This window comes from Seriola dumerili, unplaced genomic scaffold, assembly GCF_002260705.1.
Source record: "Seriola dumerili isolate Sdu_G_001 unplaced genomic scaffold, Sdu_1.0 BDQW01000068.1, whole genome shotgun sequence".
Lineage (NCBI taxonomy): Eukaryota > Metazoa > Chordata > Actinopteri > Carangiformes > Carangidae > Seriola > Seriola dumerili.
In genome coordinates this window covers 6278436-6303799 of record NW_019174323.1, presented here as the reverse complement: position 1 = coordinate 6303799, position 25364 = coordinate 6278436, and the positions used below count along the sequence as shown (strand labels likewise).

The 25364-nt window shown below is 41.6% G+C and overlaps 2 protein-coding genes across 3 annotated transcripts in view; one reads left to right on the top strand and one right to left on the bottom strand.

The window, feature by feature from the left end:
• Positions 1-3210: 3210 nt before the first annotated feature.
• LOC111219840 (potassium voltage-gated channel subfamily G member 3-like) lies at positions 3211-6565 on the bottom strand. Its single transcript, XM_022742663.1, has 2 exons — positions 5773-6565; positions 3211-4266 (listed from the first exon to the last, which is right to left on the bottom strand). The coding sequence occupies exons 1-2, from the start codon at positions 6396-6398 to the stop codon at positions 3621-3623; spliced, it is 1272 nt and encodes a 423-aa protein (XP_022598384.1). The 5' UTR covers positions 6399-6565; the 3' UTR covers positions 3211-3620.
• A 434-nt stretch (positions 6566-6999) lies between these two features.
• The window catches only part of LOC111219839 (metastasis-associated protein MTA3-like), a 26905-nt gene continuing 8540 nt past the window's right edge, over positions 7000-25364 (top strand). The window contains exons 1-16 of one of the 2 annotated variants that reach the window (XM_022742661.1): positions 7000-7076; positions 7263-7325; positions 9426-9493; positions 10690-10783; positions 11744-11905; positions 14444-14570; positions 14726-14789; positions 15491-15608; positions 16402-16504; positions 16835-16934; positions 17016-17204; positions 18984-19058; positions 20205-20263; positions 20423-20541; positions 21785-21942; positions 23290-23809. In XM_022742661.1, the coding sequence (XP_022598382.1) occupies positions 7298-7325; positions 9426-9493; positions 10690-10783; positions 11744-11905; positions 14444-14570; positions 14726-14789; positions 15491-15608; positions 16402-16504; positions 16835-16934; positions 17016-17204; positions 18984-19058; positions 20205-20263; positions 20423-20541; positions 21785-21942; positions 23290-23538 (1713 nt within the window). In that variant the 5' untranslated portion in view covers positions 7000-7076; positions 7263-7297 and the 3' untranslated portion in view covers positions 23539-23809. The other variant, XM_022742662.1, reaches the window with a different exon arrangement.

Here is a 25364-nt window from a genome sequence, read left to right as displayed (position 1 = left end):
AAAACTTCAGAGACCGCCAGTGTGGTGCCTACAGTGTCCTGCTTCCAGTGTGAGACCCAGGCGTGAGACACAGCACTGAGGTTAAATCTAGCTGTGACAATGGCAACTCACTACAGGCCACAAACGCCACTCCTCATTGCAGTAATGTCAGATCAGCAATTAATCAATATAGAGACATTAAAAAGCTCCTAGCCTGTAGTAAAAAATTCCTGCCACTTTTATCTATAATAGGTCTATTGTTCACAGTGGTCGCTGTTCTAGTGGACACATTAATACTGGAGTGCTAACTGCTAATGCTAACTGAAGATTTCCTGTTGCTGCTCCTCCACATAAAAAGCATTCCATTTTCAAAACACCAGGCAACTATTATTGTGAAACACAGAAAAACCAATGTGTTTGTCATTAGCACCGCTTTTGTGTGGGGAGAAAAAATACCCATACACAACAAGACATGGCCATATTGGGCACTTTTTGTAGGTGCACCGGTTTCAATGATGACAGGGAGGAATGTTAGGAGAGGAAACAGACACAGTGAGGCTGTTTTATAGTTTTATGGAAAACTAGTTGCACTGTGCACTATCATCACTCTTAATCTGACTGGATGCGCGCATGAGCCAAAAGCAAAGGAGTTCATGAACCTCCTCCACTGCAAAGGCCTCTTCTTCTTCTTTCAGTATCGCGTTGGTACGTCCACAGCTCACCTGTGGAGGTTCAGGTGGTGGCTCAGCTGTCACTTACTCCACCTCCTCATCTTTCACCCACCACCTCAACAGGGGATTAAATGAACCTCCTCCAACATGAAGGCTTCTTCTTGTTCTTCTTCTTCTTGCACTTTGCCTCTGTCACCTCCTCCACCCCCTCATCCACCATATCTTTCACGTTCTCTCCCTCCTCCACCTCTCTCATCTCCTATAATCCACCTCCTCCTCCTTCACTTCCTTATACTGGTTACTGTCAAGTGACTTCAATAACTTTACCACAGTCAAATTCAGGTTGTCGATGGTTTTTGAGCAACACCCTCCTCTCATATTCCCAGGCTTTTATTTTGTCCTCATGCTCCTGGCTGCTCTGACTTCCTGTGGTCCGGTAGGCCTTCCCTTCCTGCGTCTCTGTTTTGGCATTTTCTTTAAGGTGGTGTGTCTCTTTCTGAAGGACATTAATTTTGTCACTCTCAAACTTAAGGAGTCATTCGGCAGTTCATTTAAGTTGATGCTTCTGACTCCACACACACATTGCTATTTCTCTGTAATTTAGACTCCATTTAAATAGATTTCCACATTGTAAACCAAAATAAATTATGGCTTGTGAGGATATATAATATGGTGACAAAGAAATAATTTTTTTTTACCAACCAAAAACGTAGTTTAGCATCAGCCTTTCCAGAAGCCAGCAAACCCACCTCATTTTCTCCAGGAATTGCAAAGTCTAGTTAGAGGTAACACTGAATGAGCTCATTGACACAGTCTATCGAACACACTTAAAGAGTTTGAACCTTATGTGCAGTACAGCGGCAGCTTGGGATTTAGAGTCGATTTATGCCCATAGCGGTACTTTGTGAACTAGACTGTGGCACAATGCTCGCCCCACTGTACCCACTCTGGTGAGTGCACTGAGTGCCCTTGCTGACGGGCTCAGGTGTCCCTCATGCTGGATGTTATGTTCCACTGCCCACAGGAGGCCCAGGTGTTTAAACTGTATGTCATCACCTCAAAACTTTTGAAGGATTATCTGCCCAAAATGCCTTGTGCATTGAACACATCTTTGGGTCATACTGTGTAATTAATTAGTTTAGTTAATTAACAAGGTTATTTTGGGTTTGGAATAGATGATGTGAAAACCCCCCAGATCAATATTACATCTGTGTGAAAGCAGTTGACGGAGTCTGATAACACTTACATTTTTATAGTTTGATTTGTAATAAGCAATTACACATTCACAGATGTTTCGCACAGTCAGAGTCGTTTTATTATAAAACCTCATACATTGATCACGTTAATTACAAGTCTACTGCTGAAAAAGTTTTGATTGATGGTTTCAATGAGGCCAGGCCAAAATTTACTGGGCTATAAGCTATGCCACATGAGTTGAAAATTATGTGTCGCAAGCTAGGTAATAAAATATTGATTAAAAAAAGCACATTAATAACACAACGAGCAGGATATTGAGATATGTACTGTTTACAATACATTCAAAACTCATACAAGGCAGCAAAGTCTATGAGGAAATAACAAATGTAGACTTTAAATTTAAGGACAGACAGATAATGAATAGACTCAGACTCATTAATTGTTTAATTTCCTTTGCAACAAAAGAGCAGGATTTTGATATGTCTGTGTGCATGTGTGTGTGCGTAAAGAGAGGACGTTTGATGGCAACAGGAGGAAGAGGAGAGGAGATGCAGAGAAAGACTGTTGAGTGGGAGAAGTGTCGACTTGTCTGTTTGGATCATGTGTCTCCTCAACAAATCATATCATCTTTGCGAACGCATGGACAGTGCAAACATGTCTGAATCATGAATGTCAGAACCATCATCTGTGGCAGCCTCTGCTCTCCTTTGTGTGTGTGTTTTTTTTTTGTTTTTTTTTAGGAATTTGTGATATTTAATTCCCCACAATCGCAGGACAAAAAATGCTACATGCCAAGCCAGAAGGGGTGCATGGATGTGGCCTGCTTGTGTGCAGAGACAAATCAACCGCCATCATGATTGACATGTTGGAGGATGAGGTTGCCTTGGAGACACAGAAATACAAAATGCCTTACATTCGCTCACAATGGAGAAGCAATACGCACACACTCCAGCTATTCATTCTTGACGCTCAGGCTTGCTCCACATTCTGTCATTCCTGTCATTTTTGTCCCATAATCTTTTATGCTGCATTTCACACTCAATCTGGCCTGTCATATCTGACACCTCAGTATTTGTCTGCCACCTTATTAGTCCTTGCTGACCTGTCTCCATATTTCATTATCCCTGGCTTAAGCCACTCCTACACACTAAGCCCCCTGTACACCCCTTCTCCATCCCCACTCACTTGTTCACTCCTTCACTATATTCTCCAGGTTTAACAGAATGCATCTAGGTCACACATCAATCTTGTGTAATTTGTACCATCTGGGTGCAAGGCTTAGACAAAGTGAAAGGCTGATGGCAAGACAAACACACACACACACACACACACACACACACACACACACACACACACACACACACACACACACACACACACACAGCACTAGCAGCGTACAAAAAAAAGCAGCCATCTCTGCCAATGTTGTCACCATGGGAATACAGTGTAAACAGCAGCCAGTGTCAAAACTGGATTGAATGTGCCCGTGTGTGTTTAATAAATAATTATTTGTGTGTGTTCCTATTCTTCTGTGCAAACTGTGTTGTTAAGGAGACAGGTGCAGAGCATGCTGGTTGAAGATGATCACTGGAGATCATCAACACAACAAGCAGGAACTAGACAAGCCAAATAAAATCAGGTGTGGCTCAGGCAGGAAAGAGGGCAGGGCACAGTGCTGATCAATTATATCACTATGGGATCAGCAGATTCACTGTTTTTTTGAGTTTCTGTCTGGTGTAGGCAGGGCCATGGATGTTTGATGAGAATGTGTGTTTATCGCAGTATCTCCGCTGACAGGCTGCGTGCATATCTGGCAGAGCGGAGTTTGAGTTCATGGTAGCACTGCACAAAGCTATGGTAGATGAATGTGATGGGCAGTGCCAGGAGGACAATGCCACTCACTACACACATTCCCCCGAGCACCCGTCCTCCAACTGTCACAGGGTACACGTCCCCGTACCCCACCGTCGTCATGGAGATGATGACCCACCAGGCGGCCGCCGGGATGCTGGCGTAATCGTGGTTCTGCGTGCCCAAGTCCAAGCCATGCTCCAGAAGCTGGGCCAGAGCGCTGTATATCGCCATGGCGACGCAGACAAACACCATCAGCATGACCATCTCCCGGTAGCAGCGCGTGAGTGTCAGCCCAAGTGTCTGCAGGCCCAGGAAGTGTCTGGCCAGCTTCATGAGCCAGAACACTCGCATCATCCTCAGCACCCGCAGTATCACCCCAGCAACCCCGAGCCCAGCGCTCGGCATCCCTGCACGGGCCATTGCCATGGTGACATAGTAGGGGGTGATGGCAATCACATCGATGATGTTCAGTGGCCGGCGGAGGAAGTCCCACTTGTCTCTGGCCACCAGAAAGCGCACTATGCACTCTGCTGTAAACCAACCAATACACACTGCCTCTACAATCCTACAGAGGAGAGAAGAAAGGAGAAAAATGAGTGGAACAGACTGTAAACAGGAAACAGCAGAGGAGCTACAGTGAGATATGGATGAAATGAGATACTGCTTGACGATGAATAAATGTGAGGAAGAAGGAAGCAAAGCAGGGGTGATATAAATGATGGGAAATGGGGAAGAAATCTGATGTTATTCAGGAATGACGCAAGTAAACAAAAGGACAGATACACAGTGAGGACAGATGATGAGGAAATTGCCAGGAAACTGCACAGAGGGGGGGATTCAAACCCTACAAAGATTGTGACACACCATTGATTAGCACAGCAAAGGGAATCAAACTGAATTAGAGTGAGGTGGTGCTTGTATTTGACATAGAAGCAGCCAGGCCAAGCAAATACCACAGAGCCTTAGGATAACCACATCAGCACAATTAGACCAAACCAAATTACAGAGCAACTGAGAGAATGTCATCATCTAGTGGCATGAAACTAAATTGGAATCCTTTTGACCCCGAGTATAAACTACACTTTTAGTTGATTATCTAACCACTGTAACCTATCCAAAACTCAAAACTGTGTCCAGCCTGAGTGAACATAGCCTAGCCTTATATAGAGAGGGGCCGCCTCACTCAGGCTTCCCAGAGAGGACAGCCTGTGGCCAAAACAATGTGGAAACAGGGGGGCACTTTTTCACCTTGTGTCCAAAAAACTGGAGCCAGGAATAACTGCTGACTTAGACAGAAGGTGATTCCTGTAAGTGGCCCAATTCATTTCTGTTTGTTTACCCTAATATATAATCCCTCAGCACACCTTCTATGTTCAACTCATTACCTACTGGAATATTATGAAACTGGCGTTTATCTGATATGTTTGTCCTCCTTGTGTACTGTGCAATGTAAACTAAAAACCAAGCCAATAAAGATACTCAAAGTAATTGTGAAGAGGAGTAGGGGAGAGACTCTAGAGGAAGACAAGAGCAAGGAAGGGATTCTGTGTAATAATTAACACTACACTTTTTGTAGATAATATGGATTGGTTATTGATTGGCTTCCTTGCCACTTGTCTGACATGTGAGGAGCCCAATGTTTAATGTGCTGCCTGAAACTTGTCATCATGCTGTATTGACCTAAGGGGCGTCAATTCACTAAACACAAGGACAGATTTCCTGTACCTACATAATGTGTTTTCTATCAGGTTTTTAATATATTGCTTCAAAGAAACTGCAAACTTTTAAAAATTATTTTAAGCCGGAATATGACAAATGTCTCCATGCATCAACATTCTGGGTACTAAATGAATAGTGCGCAATGGGTTTGAGCGCTGCCTTAATGAATGCAGGCGCGGGCATGAGATTCTCAAGTGGTTATGAATGTATTTATTGATTCATAAAGTGTTTATCATGGCAGGAGCTCACTTGTATGATAATAGCATACATTGCGCCTGAACGTTTAGCAGCATCCTCATACCTGGGCCCCTTCTATTCCACTCAACTTAACTGACCTTTGGCTATAACCTACCTGTGCTCCTCCACAGTATTTCTCTTGGCTGTATCCCAGTCCGGCAGGGTGCTAGCACACAGCATTATCATAGAAACGATTACAAAGATCACGGACACTGAAGCCAACAGCTGCGCCGCAAGCGAAGAGTTGGGCTCCTCGAATGCCTTGCGCATCTTCTCAAGCCATCTAGCGCGACCAGTGAGCGCAATCCGCTGCACCGACTCGCCCGGGCTCTGAGACTCATCCCCCGACACTCTGATGTCCCCCTCAGACATACTGTCAAGTCCGATCTCGGACATCCTGTCATCCAGACGTTTCTGGCAGCAGGAGTCCAAGTGCGCGCTCTCCAGCCCCCAGTAGAGCATCTCTGTGTAGAAGGAGAGCTCACACACTCCGGGGACAAAGCGGAGTTTACCGGAGCGCACGTACAGCATGATGAACACGAAAGCCTGCGCGTGGCGGTCGAAGAAAAACTCATTCCGGTCCCGGTCGTAGTCGTCGCACAGTTCAAGGACTTCTTTCTCGGTTGCGCAGGCATGCAGGCGACTGACGCGCCGGAGAGGGAAATCCCTGATCACCTCACGGGTGAAGGCGTACCGGGTTCCCCCTACGTTGAGCACGCAGATGCTCTTCCCAAACTTCATGTCGTCAATGTGTAACCTGACTAAAACTCCTCTTCACAGTCCATTCCCCCTTCCATAACCGCACTTTGGGCACTTTTAGGGGGAGTGGGGGGTCACGGTCTCCCCTGTCCCCCGGGGCGTGGTTCGCTCTGAGTGGAGGTGGCCCTGCGTTCAGCTCCGTGGCTGCTGGAAACTATTCCCTCTGTCCCTCACTCTCTTCTCTTTCTCCCTCTGCAGCCGGTGGAAGAGACTCTCCACCCCAGTCAGGGCAAGCCAATCCCATCAGTGATGTCACATGCGCGCGCATGCACGGACGCACGAACACCAAGAGAAAAACTCATGCACGAAAACTATAGTTTTCCATAGTTGTTCTATTGTAGGCTACTCAATGTTATTTTATAGCCAGGACTTGAATTATAATTGATAAATTTAAATTACTATGAGCTAGCTTATATAAAGATTATGGTATGAGTCATATTTCTGTATTATTATTAAGTTTACCGCTTATATGGGAATTTCATTTAAAAGTGTTTATGGTCACTTACTTGAGTACGTGTTTGTGTGTGTGTGTGTGTGTGTGTGTGTGTGTGTGTGTGTGTGTGTGTGTGTGTGTGTGTGTGTGTGTCGGTCTGCGCGTGCGCCCCTCCCAACGTCAGCAGGCAGTGGTTTTTCTGGTTGATCCGACTTCTTTTGGCTGCCGTGAGTTCACTGTATTGTAAAGGGTACTGTGAATCGTATCAGGAGGGGAGGGGGGGTTGAATTGACAAAAATCTCCCAATTGGGTGCACATCCGGAGTCTCGACGATCATAATTTATCGCACCTTTTTACCTTTTAAGAGATTGAGTTTTATTGTTTTTTTTATTAATTTATTCTATTTCTCTTAGTTTATGGTTTACGTTAACACTCCGGGAGGGCAGAAATGGCGGCCAACATGTACCGGGTCGGAGGTATGTATGTCAATGTGGATCTTTTTATCAAACAGAAACCCTTCCAGTTTTGCATTCCCCGGGGATAATGTGGCGTTTTTTTGAGTTCGTTTGTAGTTAATGGTGAGGTACGGCTGTGTTACAGTAACAGAGATGCATTAAGTTGGAGCAGAAAGGTGAGAATTTCTAAATATTTGGGATCCAAAATGGGTCAGGCCTCGCGTCTGTCGTGGCCACAGCAGCTAGCCGCCAGCTTGCTAAATGGCTAGCTCACAATGTAAACATTTTTCAGTTGTCGGCACCTTCGTTGCGCTTAGGTTTTCGCATATTTAGACCGGGGATAATGGAAACTGACGCACAGTGGGACTTCTCGAATAGACATGTGTTTAAAAGGTTGTTAAAACGTTACCCCGGATAGTCTGAGGCTGCCTTTGTATTTGCCTCTTCTGGCATGCAGCCATTAGTACGAGTCCTTATTTAGCTAACGTTAGCACCAGCAATGGCTTCACTGATTACCATAATTGCGGCTGAAGCTCTCGTTTTACACAATTTTAGCAAAGCATCTGACCATCATGGTAACATTACATGACTGTTATTGCTCCACTGTCCATCTAGATTCACCACAAGTGAAATTAATTAGCAAATTGGCTTCAGTGGCTAGCTAGCTTTTTAGCAGTCTAATGGAATTCAACATCAAATTATTGTCTCGTTTCATGGCGTCGTTTCGTCGGGAGGATTAAACCTAACACCTTTTATTCACGCATACTTGAGCTTCAGATCTATATTAAGTCAGTGAATTAGCTTAAATGGTATCGATGCTTGACATGTCACACAAACAATAAGCATCTTGGCCCAGGTGATGTTATTGACAACACTTTATCACCGGTGAATCAATTTTGTTTCAGTGCATCAGCTAGTTCCCCATATACTCACCTTTAGTGCAGTGCTGCTGCTGCCTTCAGGTGCTCTCTGTAAACTCCAACTTCTCAAACTTTAACTTCTTGGAGCATTGAAGTTTTTTTCTGTTCAAAAGTAAAAATAAATCTGTGATTGAACATGGATTTTTTTTTTTTAAATGTTGCCTCTTTGATTAAAAAAAGCTAGTCCTGTGTTGGACTTTAACTAAAGAGTCTATTTTCTTATTGATTATTCTGTTGATTCTTTCTTAAATTGATTGTTTAGTCTGTTAAATGAAAAAATTCCCATCACAACTTCACAGAACCAAATGCAACATTTTTAAATGTCTTAATTTGCTCAACCTAATGTCCATATGTCTAAAAATATTTAGTTTACAGTGAGATATGGCAAAGAAAAGCAGGAAATCCTCTAATTTGCCAGGTTGGAATTAGACTTGATGATTATCAAAATAGTTGCCAATTATATTTTTGTTATCTGGTAAGTGACTAATTGTTCCAGCTCTAGCCCTGTTACTGCTACACAGGTAAAAATTAAAGACAGAGAATATACCTGTCAGGGCTGTAATTCATCATATTTACAACTATGGCTGATTAACATACTCTGGCTCCAGAGGCGGATAATGGTAATATTTATATGCACTGAATGCAACTGAGAGTCACACTTTGGCAACTCTGATTTCTGGCAACACTTGAAGGCAACATTTCATGGCCTTAAGTTTTCCAAAGTTACCTTATATTCTGCCCAAGTGCAATTGAACCAGGCTGGATTTCTGTCTCCTCTGGCTAGGTGAAGTCATGTTTACGTAGCTTCTGTTGAAGAGCAGTGGGAAGTCAACTGTTATGACTTTGCTGTGTTCCTAACCAGTAATTTATTTATCTTACAAAAATCATGAAAGTATGGCAACTTTCTCAGGCTGTAGAAACCTTGCAGCACACACACATTTACCTTTTTGATGACCTTTGTTTGACTTGGAGTTTGATATTCTCGGTGGCGTCAGCATGTTAAAATCACAGTTTTAATAGTGATCTGCGGATCTGATCATGATATTGTACACATTTACATAGATACACATGTTTCTAGTTTGGCATTTACATATGTTGTTTTCATCTGAGCCTACACGATTATTTAGCCTCACAGTTATCTGATACAGTGAAGTAATCTCTGTGGTTTTTTTCTTTTCTTTTTTTTTCCTTTTTTTTCCAGATTACGTATTTTTTGAGAACTCCTCCAGTAACCCTTACCTGATCCGCCGGATAGAGGAGCTCAACAAGGTACTGAAGTGTTTGTGTGTCATTTCTTGTGTGATTATGCTTCTTTATGCCTCAGGGTGAATAACAAGATTCCTTTCTGTTCTTGCGTCCACCCCCTGTATTTGCAATGGTGTATGTGTGTGTTCTCATTTTGTAACTAAAAGTGTTTGTAATGTGATTAAAAGAGAGGGGTGTTCCCCACTCTGATAAATGTCGTTTGTATTGCAGGACACACCTGTAGGAGTGTGCTATGTGTAGGCGGGGGTGATTATTGTAACAAACATTTCAGGAGCTCAGAAAGCCTTGGACTAAAGATGCAAAATATATTGCCAGACTGAGTATCAGCTGATACTGGCTGTGAAAGGCAACTTAGTCTGATATTTGTTTTGCCAAGTTATGGAGTTGCCTGTTTTAACTTATTTCATAGAGGTTTGTCACTAATGTTAGTTAATAACAAGCCAAAACTAACATACACTGTTTAAATACCACACGAGCATCTTTTACAGACGTGTCAGAAAAGCCTTTCCTGTGTTACATTTGCACAGAGTTGCTCAGATAAATCCATGCCATCCCAAGGTAGTGTGGGTGGGAAAATGTCAGATCAAGTCAGTGTCAGCCTGAAAAAACATATCGAGGCTGTACATTGTAATATATAGACAGGGGACGTTGTAATTATCATAAGTGATAAAGGTGGTGGGTGAAATGGAACTTCCTCCAGTATCAGTACAGCATATACTGCCTTGTAATGTTCACATTTTGTTGAGGCTGAAAGAGAGTGGTTGAATGTTATGGACTGTAGCTTGTGGTGGCATTAAATTGTAATTCTTTACATTGTTCCTGTTTTTTTTCCCACCACATCCTTTCGGGTGAACACTGTCATAACATTCATCTGCTCTTACTGTATGTACAACCTCCCATAAGCAGCAGAAGTTGTAAGCAGTTTTCTCAAACCTCGTACCCCCACATTCATTCAGTCTCCATCAGTCACGCCATTTAATACTGGCTGAGTCTTTAAGCCTGTCATCCTAATTATACAGTGAGACAATCAATCAATCATCTGATCATAAGTGCTGTTGCTGCCCTGGTCAGCCTGTCATAGCAGCAACGCTTGGCGGGCTCGCAAATTAGCCAGGTCTCTTGGGAAATTAGAGGTTTGTACAGGGAGGTGTTGCCACCTATTTCAGCCAACCTGGATCTCTCTCCTCTCTCCGTTTCAGACGGCCAGTGGGAACGTGGAGGCCAAGGTGGTTTGTTTCTACAGAAGGAGAGACATCTCCCACAGCCTCATCCAGCTCGCAGACAAACATGCAAGTGAGTCATCCCACATTCAGACTTTTTGTTCCATGTGACAGTTACAGTCTCATTCAGGTAGTCAAGTGTTATAAAAGACAAAAGTTAACTAGAATAAACTCAAATGTGGAGCTGAAATGATAAGTGGATTCACTGATTAGTCCAATAACAGAAAAGTAATTGGCAAAGGATTACTTTTAAGCCACCAAAGTTTTGCTGGTTCCATCTTCACAAATGTGATGATTTGCTCCTCTTCTCCGTTTCACGTCATTGTAAAGTGAATATTTTTGGATTATGGACTGTTGATCAGACAATATGTCACCATGGGCTCTGGGAGGAAGTAATGATGGTGTTTATTTTGTTTGTTTTTATTTTAGTTTTTACTTTATAGATATTTCAATGATTTGAAAAAATACTATGCAGATATTGTTCTGCTGATAATTGGCACATTATTTTCTCTCTAATAGTTTTTCTCTTGAACAGTAGAACAGAGTACTCAAGAAAATTATCAGCAGATCATTGCAGCTCTACTCAGATATATTTACACCAATATGAAAAAAGATGCAACTCCTTACATTTGAGATGTGAGAATCAGTAAAATAGTTGAGCTGTTATTTACTCATTAATGACATTTCAGTCCAGTCTGAAGCCGAAAGCTGCTGTTTTCTGCCATGGTTGTATCGTCAGCCAGTCACTTTGAGAGAAAAATGTCATCATGGGCTTTCTGCTGCATGTCAGTCAGGCAGACATTTCCAGCAGCGCTACCCCGCCGCATTTCCTTTGCACAATATAACATTTACTATCAATAAGATATTTTTTTCCCTTCATGACGACCACGGCTCCAGAGTGCAACCATTTCATCAGAGCATTTCTGGAGATGGTGCCACTGGAACATAAATAGGTTCTCCAGTGTGACTTGATAATGTACCGCTGTTCATATTTATACATCACATTAATTTCTCAATTGCTTATTACCGAGAGGGGGAGAATTGGCGTATGAGTATGGCTGTATGAAGATGGAAGGAAAGGAAGGTGTTGTTACCACATCAACAGAAGTTCTGGTGGGAAGCCGTCTACCTGCTTCCAGTGATGTTTCACTTGGCCCTTTGGTCCCAATAAAACAAATTATTGGTTGCTCTGAAGGTAAAGAAACTCTCCTGTGCCAAAACAATCTCACAATTTTCACAAGTAGAATGATTAGGATGAGGAATCAGCAGCAGGAGACCCAGTGAAGACTGGTTTGTAATGTTCTCATGACTGAGACAGGAAAGACAGGAATATATTGTGTGGCTGAATATGGTTCTCGCTGTGTGTGTGGTCAAACTGTTTGTGTAAAACCAGTTTTGTTCATTTAGGTAGACTCTGTAAACAGGAAGCAACCTTAAGCGCAAAAATATAAACCATACAGTATGCAGGGACATATGCATTGATCGCTGCACAGTGCCAATTCAACCATCTATTTGGAGTCTGTCGTGTACCAGCTGGTCAGCAGAAGAGGCAGCAACAACAATAAAATTTAGCAGTGCTTACAATACTGTAAAAAAAAAGAAAAAGAAAAAAAAGAAAGAATTCACACAATTTATGGCCTAGACTAGTTCATGGGAAAAACACAGTCATCTAGTGAATTTGATTTACAGAAATAAAACTGAGTGTGCAGAGTGGAGCCAAGACTGAAACATCTGTACGTGTTACCAAGGCACTGATCTTGGTTGAAATCGGAAAGGTTTTTCTGCTGTGTTGCTGTTTATTTTGACATTAGGGTAGAAATTTCAGAAGGGAGAACTAGTGCTCTCAGTGGAGTCATTCTGGAGCCATGTCAGCAAAATTTGCATGTGTTTTGTCTTCCATGCTGATTAATTTTTGCAGCCCGAGATCAAACAACAGCCGTGAGCCAAACGTTGGCTCTACAGGAGAGTGGTCAGTTCAGCCAAATCCGAAAAAAAACATGTTTTCCCACCTGCTCTTACTGGTGTCAAACCATGCAGATAGTTTTGTTTTTACTTCATGAGATTTGAAGGTATCTGTTGCTGCCTCCCCAACACTATACAGTTGAATAGAATTATGTTTGTAACACTGAAAGCATCCTCAAAATATATTTGAACAGAGCCTGTGACTGCTTCGTGTTTTACCTTTCCTACCTTGCAACATATGAATGAATACATTTACTCATCCACTGACAGAATTCTGAAATATGTCCATAATCTTGCTGCGAAGACCCATGAATTAGCAACCAGTGCCAGGGACAAAAAAGAGATAGGACTTATTACAGTTGCCTTCTAGTGGTTTGCCAGCGGAAATCTTTTCAATATGAAACTGCATTAGCATTTGTCTTTACACAGCAATTACAGCTCTGTTGTATCAAAGGAGATCAGAGCAGGCTGTTATCTGTTGGATGAAAGTAAGAACAGCAATGTAATGTAGAAATGGAACTCCAAATTAGAGACTATTTTACTCTAAAAAGAATCTGAACATCGAGCAGCCGCATGTTTGAAAAATGGTGACTCAGCCAGAGACACTGGTGTGTTCAGTGGTCTGTCAAGGGGTCAGTGTGCTTGACGGGTGGTCGTACAGCGTCTGAAACCCCTACTCTCACACTTATTCAATGTTGGAGTTACTTCACGCTAGGATTGGCCCTGGGTTCAGAGGATGGTAACTACTGTAAACAGGGTTTAAACTTCTCTCTCATGCTCTCTTTTTTTACTACTGTTACTTCTGTGTGTCGAAACGATGGCAACAGCATGAATCCATTCGAGGAAAGACTGTCCAAAAGGGTGCAAAGTTGTCCCCCATCTGCACAATTCATCGTGTCTCGTCTTTCTATTAACTAGTTAATCTCAAGTCTTTAGGGTTCACCTCAGTTATCCCCTGGTCTGAGGCCGGCTGTCATAGAAAGGGCAGAGACTTGGTTGTTCACATGAAAAGGGACATAGTTTTTTCCAATATGAAAAAAAAAAAGAGAGCTGGAGAAGTTGAAACCCTGGCTAATTTCTCACCTTTGCCCAGCTTGCCAATTGCAGCATGCAGTGGGTGTGAATGTTGGATTGGCCCAGTCCCGGAGGGAAAGTTTCCAACGCTGTTCGACCATGCAGCATGACCATGAAGCATACTGGCAACGTGGAGCGTGAAATATCAGAACAGTGGAAATGGGGAATGTTGGTGTCTGTAGGACATTTTGTAACAGGAATGTAAAGTTGTTAAAGTGCCAGTTCTACCTTTTATGAAAACAACTGGTGCAAGCATAGATACGTTTCCAATGGAAGATAATCTTTAATTATCTGTATGCCACTGTGTTACAGTTAAGATGCTCATCTGCTGCCTGGCATTATGTGCTGACTCAGACTCAGCTAATGCAGTATTTATATGAGCACTGTTGTTAAAATTACATTCCTAGTATTAGTCCTGCACAAAATGGCCTGGGTGTCTTTAATAGATGGCAGCAGTAGTTTGTGATTGCAAAGTCCTCTGGAGACTTTTTACTCTTGTATATCTGAAGACAGCACAGTTGAAATATTAGAGACCATTTGTGACTCTAATCTGTTGGTCAGTATTTAAGCCTGTCATATTTCTTGTGCCATGTTTCTTCACTGAGCCTTCTGTGACACACGGTGACCATTTAATAACATCAGGGTGTCTTTTAATCCGTCATTTTAAAGTTATTTTCCGCTGTGTGTGCATTTGCAGAGGAGTTGGAAGAGGAGAAGGAGAGCCCGACAGAGACAGAACTAACAGAAAAACAGAAACACCAGCTTCGCCACAGAGAGCTCTTCCTCTCCCGGCAATATGAAAGTCTACCTGCGACACACATCAGGTACACACACACACACACACACTCTCACACACACAGCTCATCAACTGCAGGCAGTGCTCATGGATAGTCACTCATCCAGCCTTGAACACGCATACTGCTCACTTCCTGCGTCTGTGTTTTACATGGTGCTTGTCCTCTTTCTCTTTCTCTATTAGGGGGAAGTGCAGTGTGGCATTATTGAATGAGACTGAAGCCGTTCTTTCATACCTTGACAAAGAGGTGAGCCAGAGGGAAAAATAAAACTTGATTTGTCATCTCCTACTGCTGTTTGTTGTTGGTTGTTTACTACAGTCTGGTCATATTTTAAATGCTTTTTCAGATGTCAAAAACTGAGATATTCAGGTGCTAGAACTAACCATGACTTACTTTCAATGTTGATTAATCAGACAATTCATTTCTTGATTTATTATTTAGTCCATATAATTTCAGAAAAAAATTAAAAATATGCACATTATGTTGTCAGATAAACCGTGTTGTCCAAACAACACCTCAAGGATAATACTTTTAAGTATATTATGACATAAGACCAAAGAAAGCAGCAAATCTGTGTGTTTGAGAAGCAGGAACTGGAGACTATTAGGAATTTTTGCTTAAGTAATCAAAATAGTAGCCTATAATTTTATATATAAATCAACTGTTTGTTTCAGCTGTAGAAAAGTCAAATTTTGTGGTTGCAGCTGTTATCCTCAGTTCTTGCTAAGACTTCTTGTTTGTCTCTTTGCCTCACAGTAAGGGTTGTTCTGTTATACAACAGCTGCGGATTACAGGTTTACTAGCAGAATTCCAAATAGATTCAAGGTTCAGATTCAAATGTATAAAACAGAAGATGAGTTTGACATTAGAGTGAGTGTAAAAACCCTGCTGCTTAAAATATGGAGGCGGGTTCTTCATCTTAGTAATTGGCGTGTTGTTTTCTTCAGGATACCTTCTTCTACTCGCTGGTGTATGACCCGACACAGAAGACCCTGCTGGCCGACAAAGGAGAGATCAGAGTGGGGCCGCGCTTTCAAGCAGACGTACCTGAAATGCTACAAGAAGGTCAGTCAGAACTGCACACGAGCTGATTCACTCAGCATTTGATTTGTCAAATAACGCCCACGGGTTTTGTTATTTACATCTGTGTCGAAGCTTGTTTTTCCTTCTTAAGCCACATTATCCACAAAGGGTTACAGCAGGGAAAGGAAACCATGGAGGAAATACTTTTTTTTTTTTGGCTGGTTGAAGCTTAAGTGATGAGTTAACTAATAGGTCAAGTAAGTGTTAAGTATCCAGGTTTGACATGATCAATGTATGATGTTGTCCTTGACTCTGAGCCTCTCTCACACATGCAGCTGGAAAGTTTCTGTAAATCTTCCATCATCCAGTTGACTTGACCACCTCACAACTTGAGCAAGGAAATGGATTTTTTCTTGTCCTAATGTAAACAAAAGTTGTAGAATATCTGCATCCACAATTTTCATTTGAGATTTTCTGGGTGTTTTGACATTTCTTAGAGGCTGTAGAGGTGACAGTCTAAGAACTAGACATATGTTTATGTATTTATTTAAAAAGAAACCCTAAGAGAAGATGGAGCTAATCACCATCTGAGTGGAGATTAACATGTACATTGAGATGAATAAATCCATAGCAGATTAAACTTCGATCTGGTAAAAGGACTGCTCTAAAACAATCAATCGTGAAATGTGTGATTTCTCAGCAGTAAGTGGACAATTTCCAGGCAATTTCATGGGATTTGTAATCATGAAGTTGACTTGTAGCAAACAACCGGGGATTATAAATCGATTTCTTCACCTTCAGCCTGTGGTGAAGCTGTCGTCTCTGTGTCCTGCAGGTGAGGCAGATGACAGGGACCAGTCGAAGCTAGAAGAGAAGCTGTGGGATCCAGAGTGTCCACTCACCAACAAACAGATAGACCAATTCCTAGTGGTGGCACGGTAAATCACTCTTCACCTCAGACATCTACTCGGACAGCCTACCGCTCAAACCGACCAAACAGAAAGTTTCAGATAGCGGCTTGTGATGAACCCTGATTCCTCCAGGAACCATTCTTAGTAAAGACACTTTATGACCCTTCCTGCTGGGAAGGATATGATATTCAACTCCATTACTTTCCTCTGTTTGTGTATGATAATGCAAAAGTGTGAGGGCAAAAATAATAAAAAAAATAATAAAAATAATAAAGGCACATTATTGTTGTTTGAGGGGTGGCTCATACCATAAGGAGGGCTCTTTACTTTTAGTGGTTTACATCCTTTTTTTTTTAGGGCGGTTGGGACCTTTGCTCGAGCGTTGGACTGCAGCAGCTCAGTCAGACAACCAAGCTTACACATGAGTGCGGCTGCAGCCTCACGAGATATCACACTGGTGAGTTGGCCACACACACACACACACACGGATCATTACCCGACTGTGATTTAAATGATGGATTGTGTCCCTTGGCTGCAGTTCCATGCGATGGACACACTGCATCGCCATAATTACGACCTGTCCAGTGCGCTGAGTGTACTGGTCCCAGCGGGCGGTCCAGTGCTCTGCAGGGATGAGATGGAAGAGTGGAGCGCCTCAGAAGCCGCTATGTTCGAAGAGGCACTAGAGAAATACGGAAAAGACTTCAACGACATCCGACAAGACTTTGTAAGTGTGTGTTTATAACTGTGCTCTCACTCTGGCTTTTATAAAGCCATAACAGCTGGAATTTGTGGGGTGTCAGTCATCTGTTAATTGCCATTGGGGTGCCAAAGTGATTGAATAAACATAATGTCTGATAGGGAAACCTTTGGTTTACGTCATAAATTTCAGTATTTTAATATTATGTTTTGAATTGATGTCAACCGTGATTCTAATTGCAAATTAATAGGTGTGTATTATATACAAATCAAGCTATACGGTTCAGTCAGCCCTAGATGTGGCTAAACTTTTCCCCCTGGACTCCAAAATTGACTGACTGATTAAGAATTCCTTTGTTTATCATCATGAGAAAATTAGAGAAAATTCAGTATCTTTTGCTTGTTCAAAGTCTGTTGTTTAAGCATAAAGTATTGACCCTCTATGGGCTTGAAAAGTGGCTGTCACCCTCTGGAGTCTGACTGTTAAACAGTGAAAAACCCAAACATGTTTAATTTACAGTAGCATTACTTTATCATGCATATCATGGAGAGACAAACATAGAAAACCAGTTGAAATGTTAGGATTTCACACAGAATTTGATTAATGTCTGGAGCCCAAAAACATTTCAAACTGAATTATTGATATTTTCAGTGACTTTCAATGACGAGGCACAAAAATTAGTTGGAATATGATCACTTAACTTGTAAATGGACTGTATTATAGTTTTGTTATGGAAATGCTGGTTAACCCATGATGGAAGAAGTTTCAGGAGAGATGAGTAATACCAGTTATCACTCTGCAATGCCACCAAATTCTGAAGGGCGTATTCAAACCCATACAACACTCATACAAAACTTACTACATGTCCAAATAAGTATATTCTTCATGGGACCATAGCATGCGATACCTATGTCCTATGTCCTTCCCAAGGGTACAAATATTATGACTGTTCAGTCCCTCGACCTTGCTTGCTTATGGCAACTGCTATTGGCAAGCTACAACTTTTCTATATGTATCCCATGTATGTGGGGTGAGGACAGTTTAAAAGATGCTAAACAAAGAAAAACATATGACAAAGTCAACCTGGGCTCTAGAGGGTCTGTTGGATGTTTCATGTTTCTTACATGGTGTGCTGTTTATGATAAACACGAGCCAATCATAATAGACCACGGCGCTGTGAAAACTACAAACAGTAGCTGTGTGTTTAGATGTATTTTGGTGAAATACGCGACTTTTTGAAGCTTACTTAGCATGCTGTTTGTCATGCAGTGGGGACGTTCGATTATGCTGCAGGAGTGATTTGAGTTAACTTTCTGTGGACTTGATACTTCTCTGTCCCGCTGTGAAAACGTGTCACAATGGGAATCTGTTGTAATTGAGATGAATTTAAACTCACCACAGACGCTGCTCTGTGAAGGAAGAAATTACCAATTTTAACAGCCACCCTCTCAAGCCTACAGGGAGTGCCTATTTGATTCTGCTGAATTTTCCCTCTCGCCATCTACCTATTCTGTACAATAAAGGCGGGATATGGGTGTATGCGGTGGCACCAGGTGCTCATGAATACTTATTAAATGTGTGAATCACTGTCTGTGTCTGTGTGAGAGTGTGTGTTGTCATCTGAGGCTCAGAATCAAGCAAAGCTGGTAGCTTTCAGCCTCTGTGGTCACGATGCCTCTCGCTCATGAATATACATGAAGACATTCGCACCCAGATGGCAAGAACATGAGATATTAATATCATTAATTTACTCTCTGTCTGCCCACCCACCCCACCCACCCGTCTTCATTCTTTCCTCTTGTGAAGCTGCCATGGAAGTCTCTGACCAGTATCATAGAGTACTACTACATGTGGAAGACCACAGACAGATACGTGCAACAGGTGAGACTTATTACATCTTTTCAAAACAATAAAATGAAGTATTTCTTTCAGGATTTGTCCTGTGATGTGGACACTCTGATAGTTTTTGATAGAAGAGTTTCAGTCTTTACATTTGACCAAGTATTAGCAGGTCTTGAAAAGTCTTAAAAAGCACTGAATTCAGGTCCCTCAAAAGCCCTCAGAAGGTATTAAAATATCTTGAATTTCAGTTACAAATGTCTTGAATATTTTTCCTTCCCACTGTAGACAGTAACATCAGTTAGAACTTTTTTTCTCCTTCTGTCATAGCTAGGAAACTCATCACCTGATAATGGCCAAGTGTCAATTTTAGCAAAAACTGAAATTAATTTAAATTAACAAATTATTTTTTAATTTGGTAATGTCCCACCAATTTCCTGCCATGTATCTATGTCCAGGCGCTGCTAATTGATTAATTATATTACTGGGAATTGTTACACACAGCTGGGAAGTACTGGCAGAAATCTGAGGCCTATTGTAGGATTATTGTCTCTACTGGTTTTCTTACATCCTTTGATTGGTATGAGCATGAAAACCAGCGTTAAATTGTATTCAATTCTGTGTGGTATTTAAAAAAGCCTTGAATTTAATTTGATGAACACTGAAGAAACTACTTTAATTCCAAAGCTTAAAAGTGCCCCGTGGAATTTTCTTGTAAACAAAGTTTCTGTGTACATTCATTCATTCTTTCAATCAAAGCGTATTGTGTGTTAGAAACCAATCTGTGACCCATTATACAGCTATTTACAGGCTCAGTAGTAGTAGTAGTAGTAGTAGTAGTAGTAGTAGTATTCGCCATGAAAAAAAAACACTGATCTTGTGGATCATAAACTGAAGTGAATTTTGTGAATTTGCCATAAACTGGTTTCCCAACACATTGGTTTGACAGAGGTGTGACTTTTCATTTAATTAGATGTTTCAAATTATCACATCAGGAAGAAAGGAAACAACACCTTTTAGAAATGCATTGACACATTTAATGATTGTATTTGTGATCCTGCAGTCCTATTTCCAGGCTGCCTATTAGCAATGATTTTGAAAGGTGTGAAACAATCAAGATTTTTGTCCCAACAGTTGATTTTGTTTTGGTTTTAATGAATCTCTCCATCCGTTTTTTTCTCTGAGCAGAAGAGACTGAAGGCAGCAGAGGCAGAGAGCAAACTGAAGCAGGTTTATATCCCCACATAGTAAGTTACTTCATTTCACATTTCGATACTCAGATATAGAGGTTGGCTTCGTTGCTGTACTTGTGGCTACAAAATGATCATTTGTTTAGATTTAAAGCACTGCAGAAGGCAGCTTTAGTGTCGGTGTGTTTCTTAAATCTTTTTTCTTTTATCTTACAGTAACAAACCCAACCCCAACCAGATCTCAATGACCAATGGCAAAATGGCAACAGTGAATGGAGCAGGCCCCGGGTCCTACCATGCAGCAGGAGGGGGCAGAGCCTGCGAGAGCTGCTATAGTGAGTTGTGTGTGTGTGTGTGTGTGTGTGTGTGTGTGTGTGTGTGTGTTTGTGTAAAATTAAATCACAAGGGCAGTGAACACGGGTAATTTAGAAATAAAAAGGAAACAAATGAAGCTGAGAGACTAGAAGAGACGCTTTCCTTTAATTTTCACCATCACTGCTTATCTGCTTATTTATCTAGACAGCTGTTACTAATCCAGTGATGCGTCTCTGCCTTCATTTGGCTCTCTATGGTTCTCTGAATTAAAACTGGTTTCTAAGAACCAGGGATGCTTTAGAAATGTGCCTTCAATTCCTGAAAGTTTGGAGCTATTGTGCTACTTGAGATGCAACTAACAAGTTTGTTGATTACTTTTTTAATAGTAAATTGTCAAATAATGACGAAAATGCCCATCACAGCTTCACTAAGTGATGTCTTCAAATTACTTGTTTTGTCCGGCCAACAGCCCAAAAACCCAAATATGTTCAATACAAAACAGATAAAGTGCAAGTTCTCACATTTAAAAAGCTGCAAACAAGAAATCTGACCTTTTTTTTTTTTTTTTTTGGACATTTTTGCCTTTATTCTGATAGGACAGTGAGAGATAGACAGGAAAGTCAGGGAGAGAGAGGGGGGACGACATGCGGCAAAGGGCCATGGGTCGGACCCGAACCCATGGCTGCTGCAGTTAGGACTAAGCCCACATGGTACGTGCTCCACCAGGATTCTGTTAAAAGATACTTTTTAATACACAAACTGGTCTGCTGCTTTGTTGACTATAGCTACAGGGAAATAAAGCTGCTTCACAATAAAAGCCTCACAAGGTTAGCGAGTAGAAAGGTTTCATTTTAAAGCAGCAACTGAAGATCTCATGTTTGTATTAGAAGCTGAACTTCAACCATTCAAGCTCTGAGCAGAGTGGATGTCATCAATCAGGATTTGAAAAGAACCAGAATTGTTGAGCAGAATCAAAATCAAAAAAAAAATACAAAACAGCCCAACTATTAACTCTCATTTTCTCTTTTATTCTGCTTCCCCGTATATATGGGCAGACAGTTTCTTGATGTTTGTTAGGACACTGTAGGTGCTTATCAGTCAATAAAGAAGCATCCACTGTGACTCCTTGATTATGGATATTGATACAATGATTTAGCAAGAAACCAGAGTAAGCAAAGAAAAAAAAGATCAATGTGCTGAGTGTCTTGAGACTGTCTCCTTCAATTCCTATAACGAGCATTAATGCATTTTGCACATTAACAGCCATGCAGTCGGCCCAGTGGTACTCATGGGGGCCTCCAAACATGCAGTGCCGCCTGTGCGTTTCCTGCTGGATGTACTGGAAGAAGTATGGCGGCCTGAAGATGCCGAGCAGAGCAGAAGGCCCAGAGGAGAGGACCTCCCCGAGTCCAGCAAGCAACGTAAGCTCAGTCAGAAAGCACGGGTAAATGTGTCTGAATCAGGGTGTGGCAGCTGCAAATGTCAGATGCTGTACATTACAATTAAGCGTAAAACAAAAGCCACACAACAGCTCCTCTCTAGAATTTAACATCTATGGTATTTAAGTGATGTTTTCAGTTGATAACATCAATTATTCAGTGAGCTCAAAGCTTCACATACACTATCTCACATATTCGCTGTTAATAGATTTACACACTTTCCAATTTTACTGCTGGAATCTGTTATAGAAAAACTGACCAGCCGAGAGATTTTTTTCCACAGCAGACAGTTGAAGGCAAGATCTGTCCTTTTTATGTCTTTATAACTGGTGTTGAAAAGGCCACACAGGAGTTTATCCTTTTATTTTTTATCACGCATATGGAAATTTTAATGCAGCTGCAATGCAAAAGAGTATAGGTGTATTATATATGTAAGGAAATGAGACATAAATAAACCAAGGTCCATTTTTGAACCACAGATTTTCTTTGTTAGAGACTGATTTGCAGAGGATGCACTACCCTGATTCCAGGCTGCATTTTCACAGCTCTCATTTTGACAGGAGAAGCTCAGTTGTAACCAATAACATAAATGACTAATCTTTTTAATTGAAGAGCCATTTTCAAACCATCACAGTGAGCCATAATGCACATCAGCAGTAAGCTAATACAAATGGAGTGCAGCCATTACTGATGGTATTAATTACACCTGTGTTTTTCCTGCCATTCCACAATGTACACTCACATGCCGGTTTATTTAATGCAGATATATTTAATGGCTTTGCTATAAATCCTGCCTTCACACAGATTATAATGTTCTGTTCTTGCTGAAGCTGTTTTAGGGACATGTTGATTCAACCTTATTTTTGCTCTCATTGACATAAACAGGGTCACATTCACCTCTCAGTTTAACATAATACAGTTAAATAGAACTACAGCCTCCAAAACGACCATAAAGTTGACACTCTGCTGAAATTGCTTGAACTTTCTATTAACCTTTATGAAGGTAAGATTTATTGCTTTTATTTTTATTTGACTACATTTCACTGGCAGCTGAGCTTATTATTGTGTACGAAAGAGACATAATAACTACTAACTCAATAGAAAGTGCAGCTTCCACGTGTCTTAGGCATTAGAGCTCTTTAAAAACAAAACACATTGTGACGTGCAGACTAATGGAGCAGAGAATATCCTTTTTTGATGCCACTGAAAACTTTGTTTCAAATCTGATATTAAATATTCATGTGTGAAGAAGCAACAATATTGCCTAAAATGTTTTTCTATCAGCTGCCATCAGTGATTTTTCTCTGTTTCTCCCTCCTTCTTTCCCAGGAGTCTCGTTCACGAGGTCACGCTCCTCGCCAGTCCAACCACATGGTGCCCATGCGAAACAGCGGCAGCCCCAAGTCCTCCATGAAGACCAAGCAAGCTTTCCTGCTGCAGGCCACCCGCCTCACCAAGCTGGCCCGGCACATGTGCCGTGACATCATCAGGCTGCGCCGCGCTGCGCGCCGGCCCTTTGTCCCCATTAACTGTGGGGCCATAAAGGCAGAGTGTAAGAGCTCTTTCAATTCCTCCTAACTTCTGCCACATGGACACACACACACACACACACACACCTACAGACACGAAACACAACATATGCAGACATACAGAAACACAAACACACCGACATACACACTCACCACCCCTTCTCACCCTGACTGCCCCACCATCAAACCCCATCTCTGCCCGCCTCCGCCCCCTCCCCGTCTGTCTCTCTTTCTGTTTTTATTATTATTGTTATTATTATTATTTTGGTTTTTGTATTCTCCCACCCCCTGTTTCCAATAAAGACTGCCTGTCCTCATAACTATGAGTTTTGATCATCTTTTCATTCGTGTTTTTATTTTTTATTTTTTTCATTCTTTTATCTGTTACAGTTCTTTAGTCACTGTGAACTGAAAGCCATTGTTGGAATTATACACAAAGATTTATTGGTCAACAGGGCTACTCTACACAAACACCCACTTTGAAAATCCACACTTAATAACTGATTTTGCTCCTGTCATTAACAAGTAGACTGTCATAGGATTCCAATAGAAGTCATATTCTAGTCTGAGCCATATATTTGCTGAAGTTAGATGTAGAGAAAATGTATTTTACTAAGAGAAGCTCTATTTTGCACGGCGCCCGTGGTAAAGGCGTGCCCACTCTGTGCTGTCATGGCTGAACCAGTTGTCTCAGCCACGAATGTTTATTGTAAATACTGAATCTCAGCTTCACTGTGTTTGCCATCACCATTTTTATTTTAAAACATTTTTATTCCTTTTTTATTTCTTTTCTTTTCTTTTCTTTTTTTTTTGCGCACGCATTTCTCCTCATGCTGTTAATCGTGTGTTTTTGTGAGTGTATTAGACAAAAATGAATGGATTGATAATGAGCTTTGGACTGATGAAACTTGAAAGAAGGGAGGTTAAAGCTGAAAGTTAAGACTGACTTGTGTGGGAATAACTAGCTGCTCTTGCTTTTTTGCTGCTGGCTGCACCCCCACCCTCACCCCACCCCCCGCCCCCCACCCTCTCTGTAGACCAGGCTCAGGCCATAAGAAGCCATTTACTGGACTGTGGTTTCTCGCCATACCATCCACTCAGCTGTTCCTCCTGTGTTCAAATCATGCAATATTCATAAGAATCCATCCTGTTGCCTCTTCTGTCTTGTAAATCCTGCGGCCAGGATTTACCATTCAGAGCCACCACCATCCCCCCTCCGCCCCCCAACCCCCCTTCCACTTTGCCTCCTTGTCGTCCTCCATTTTCTAACAACTGTTGCAATATTCTCATCTCATCTTCTACCTCCTTTTTTTTTGCTCTTTTCTTTCATCACTGTGTGAATGTGAGAGTAGACCTCCAATAAAGTCACACCTGAAAGCATCTCTTCCGAGTCCTTGTGCTTCATGTGTCCATGTTATCTGTCCATCAACTCCACCACACTCAGAGGAACCGCAGCGGCACGCCTCCCCTCCCCAGCATGGACTCAACCTTCAGTGCCTGCTCTCATAACGCCTCCATATTTTCATGTATGTGTGTTTACAATACGTTTTTCTTTTCTTTTTTTTTGTTTGTGTGTGCATGTAGGCATGTACTGAACATTCTATGTGCATGTGGGAGAGATTATTGTTTTTAGTGTTCATGCCATCCCTGGAAGCAAGCCACCATATTACTACCTCAGAGTGATTTGCTCATGTGCATCGACTCCTGCATCTTGTGATGTTGCTCCACATTGGAGAACAGGTCATTTTCATCTACATAAGACATCCTTGTTCCAATCATAAACAGGTTACCCCTTTATAAAACTGCAGAATTCAGTTTACACACTGACTTTGTTTTTTTTAAATGCATGACTCTGCATAAATGTTCAACAGTATT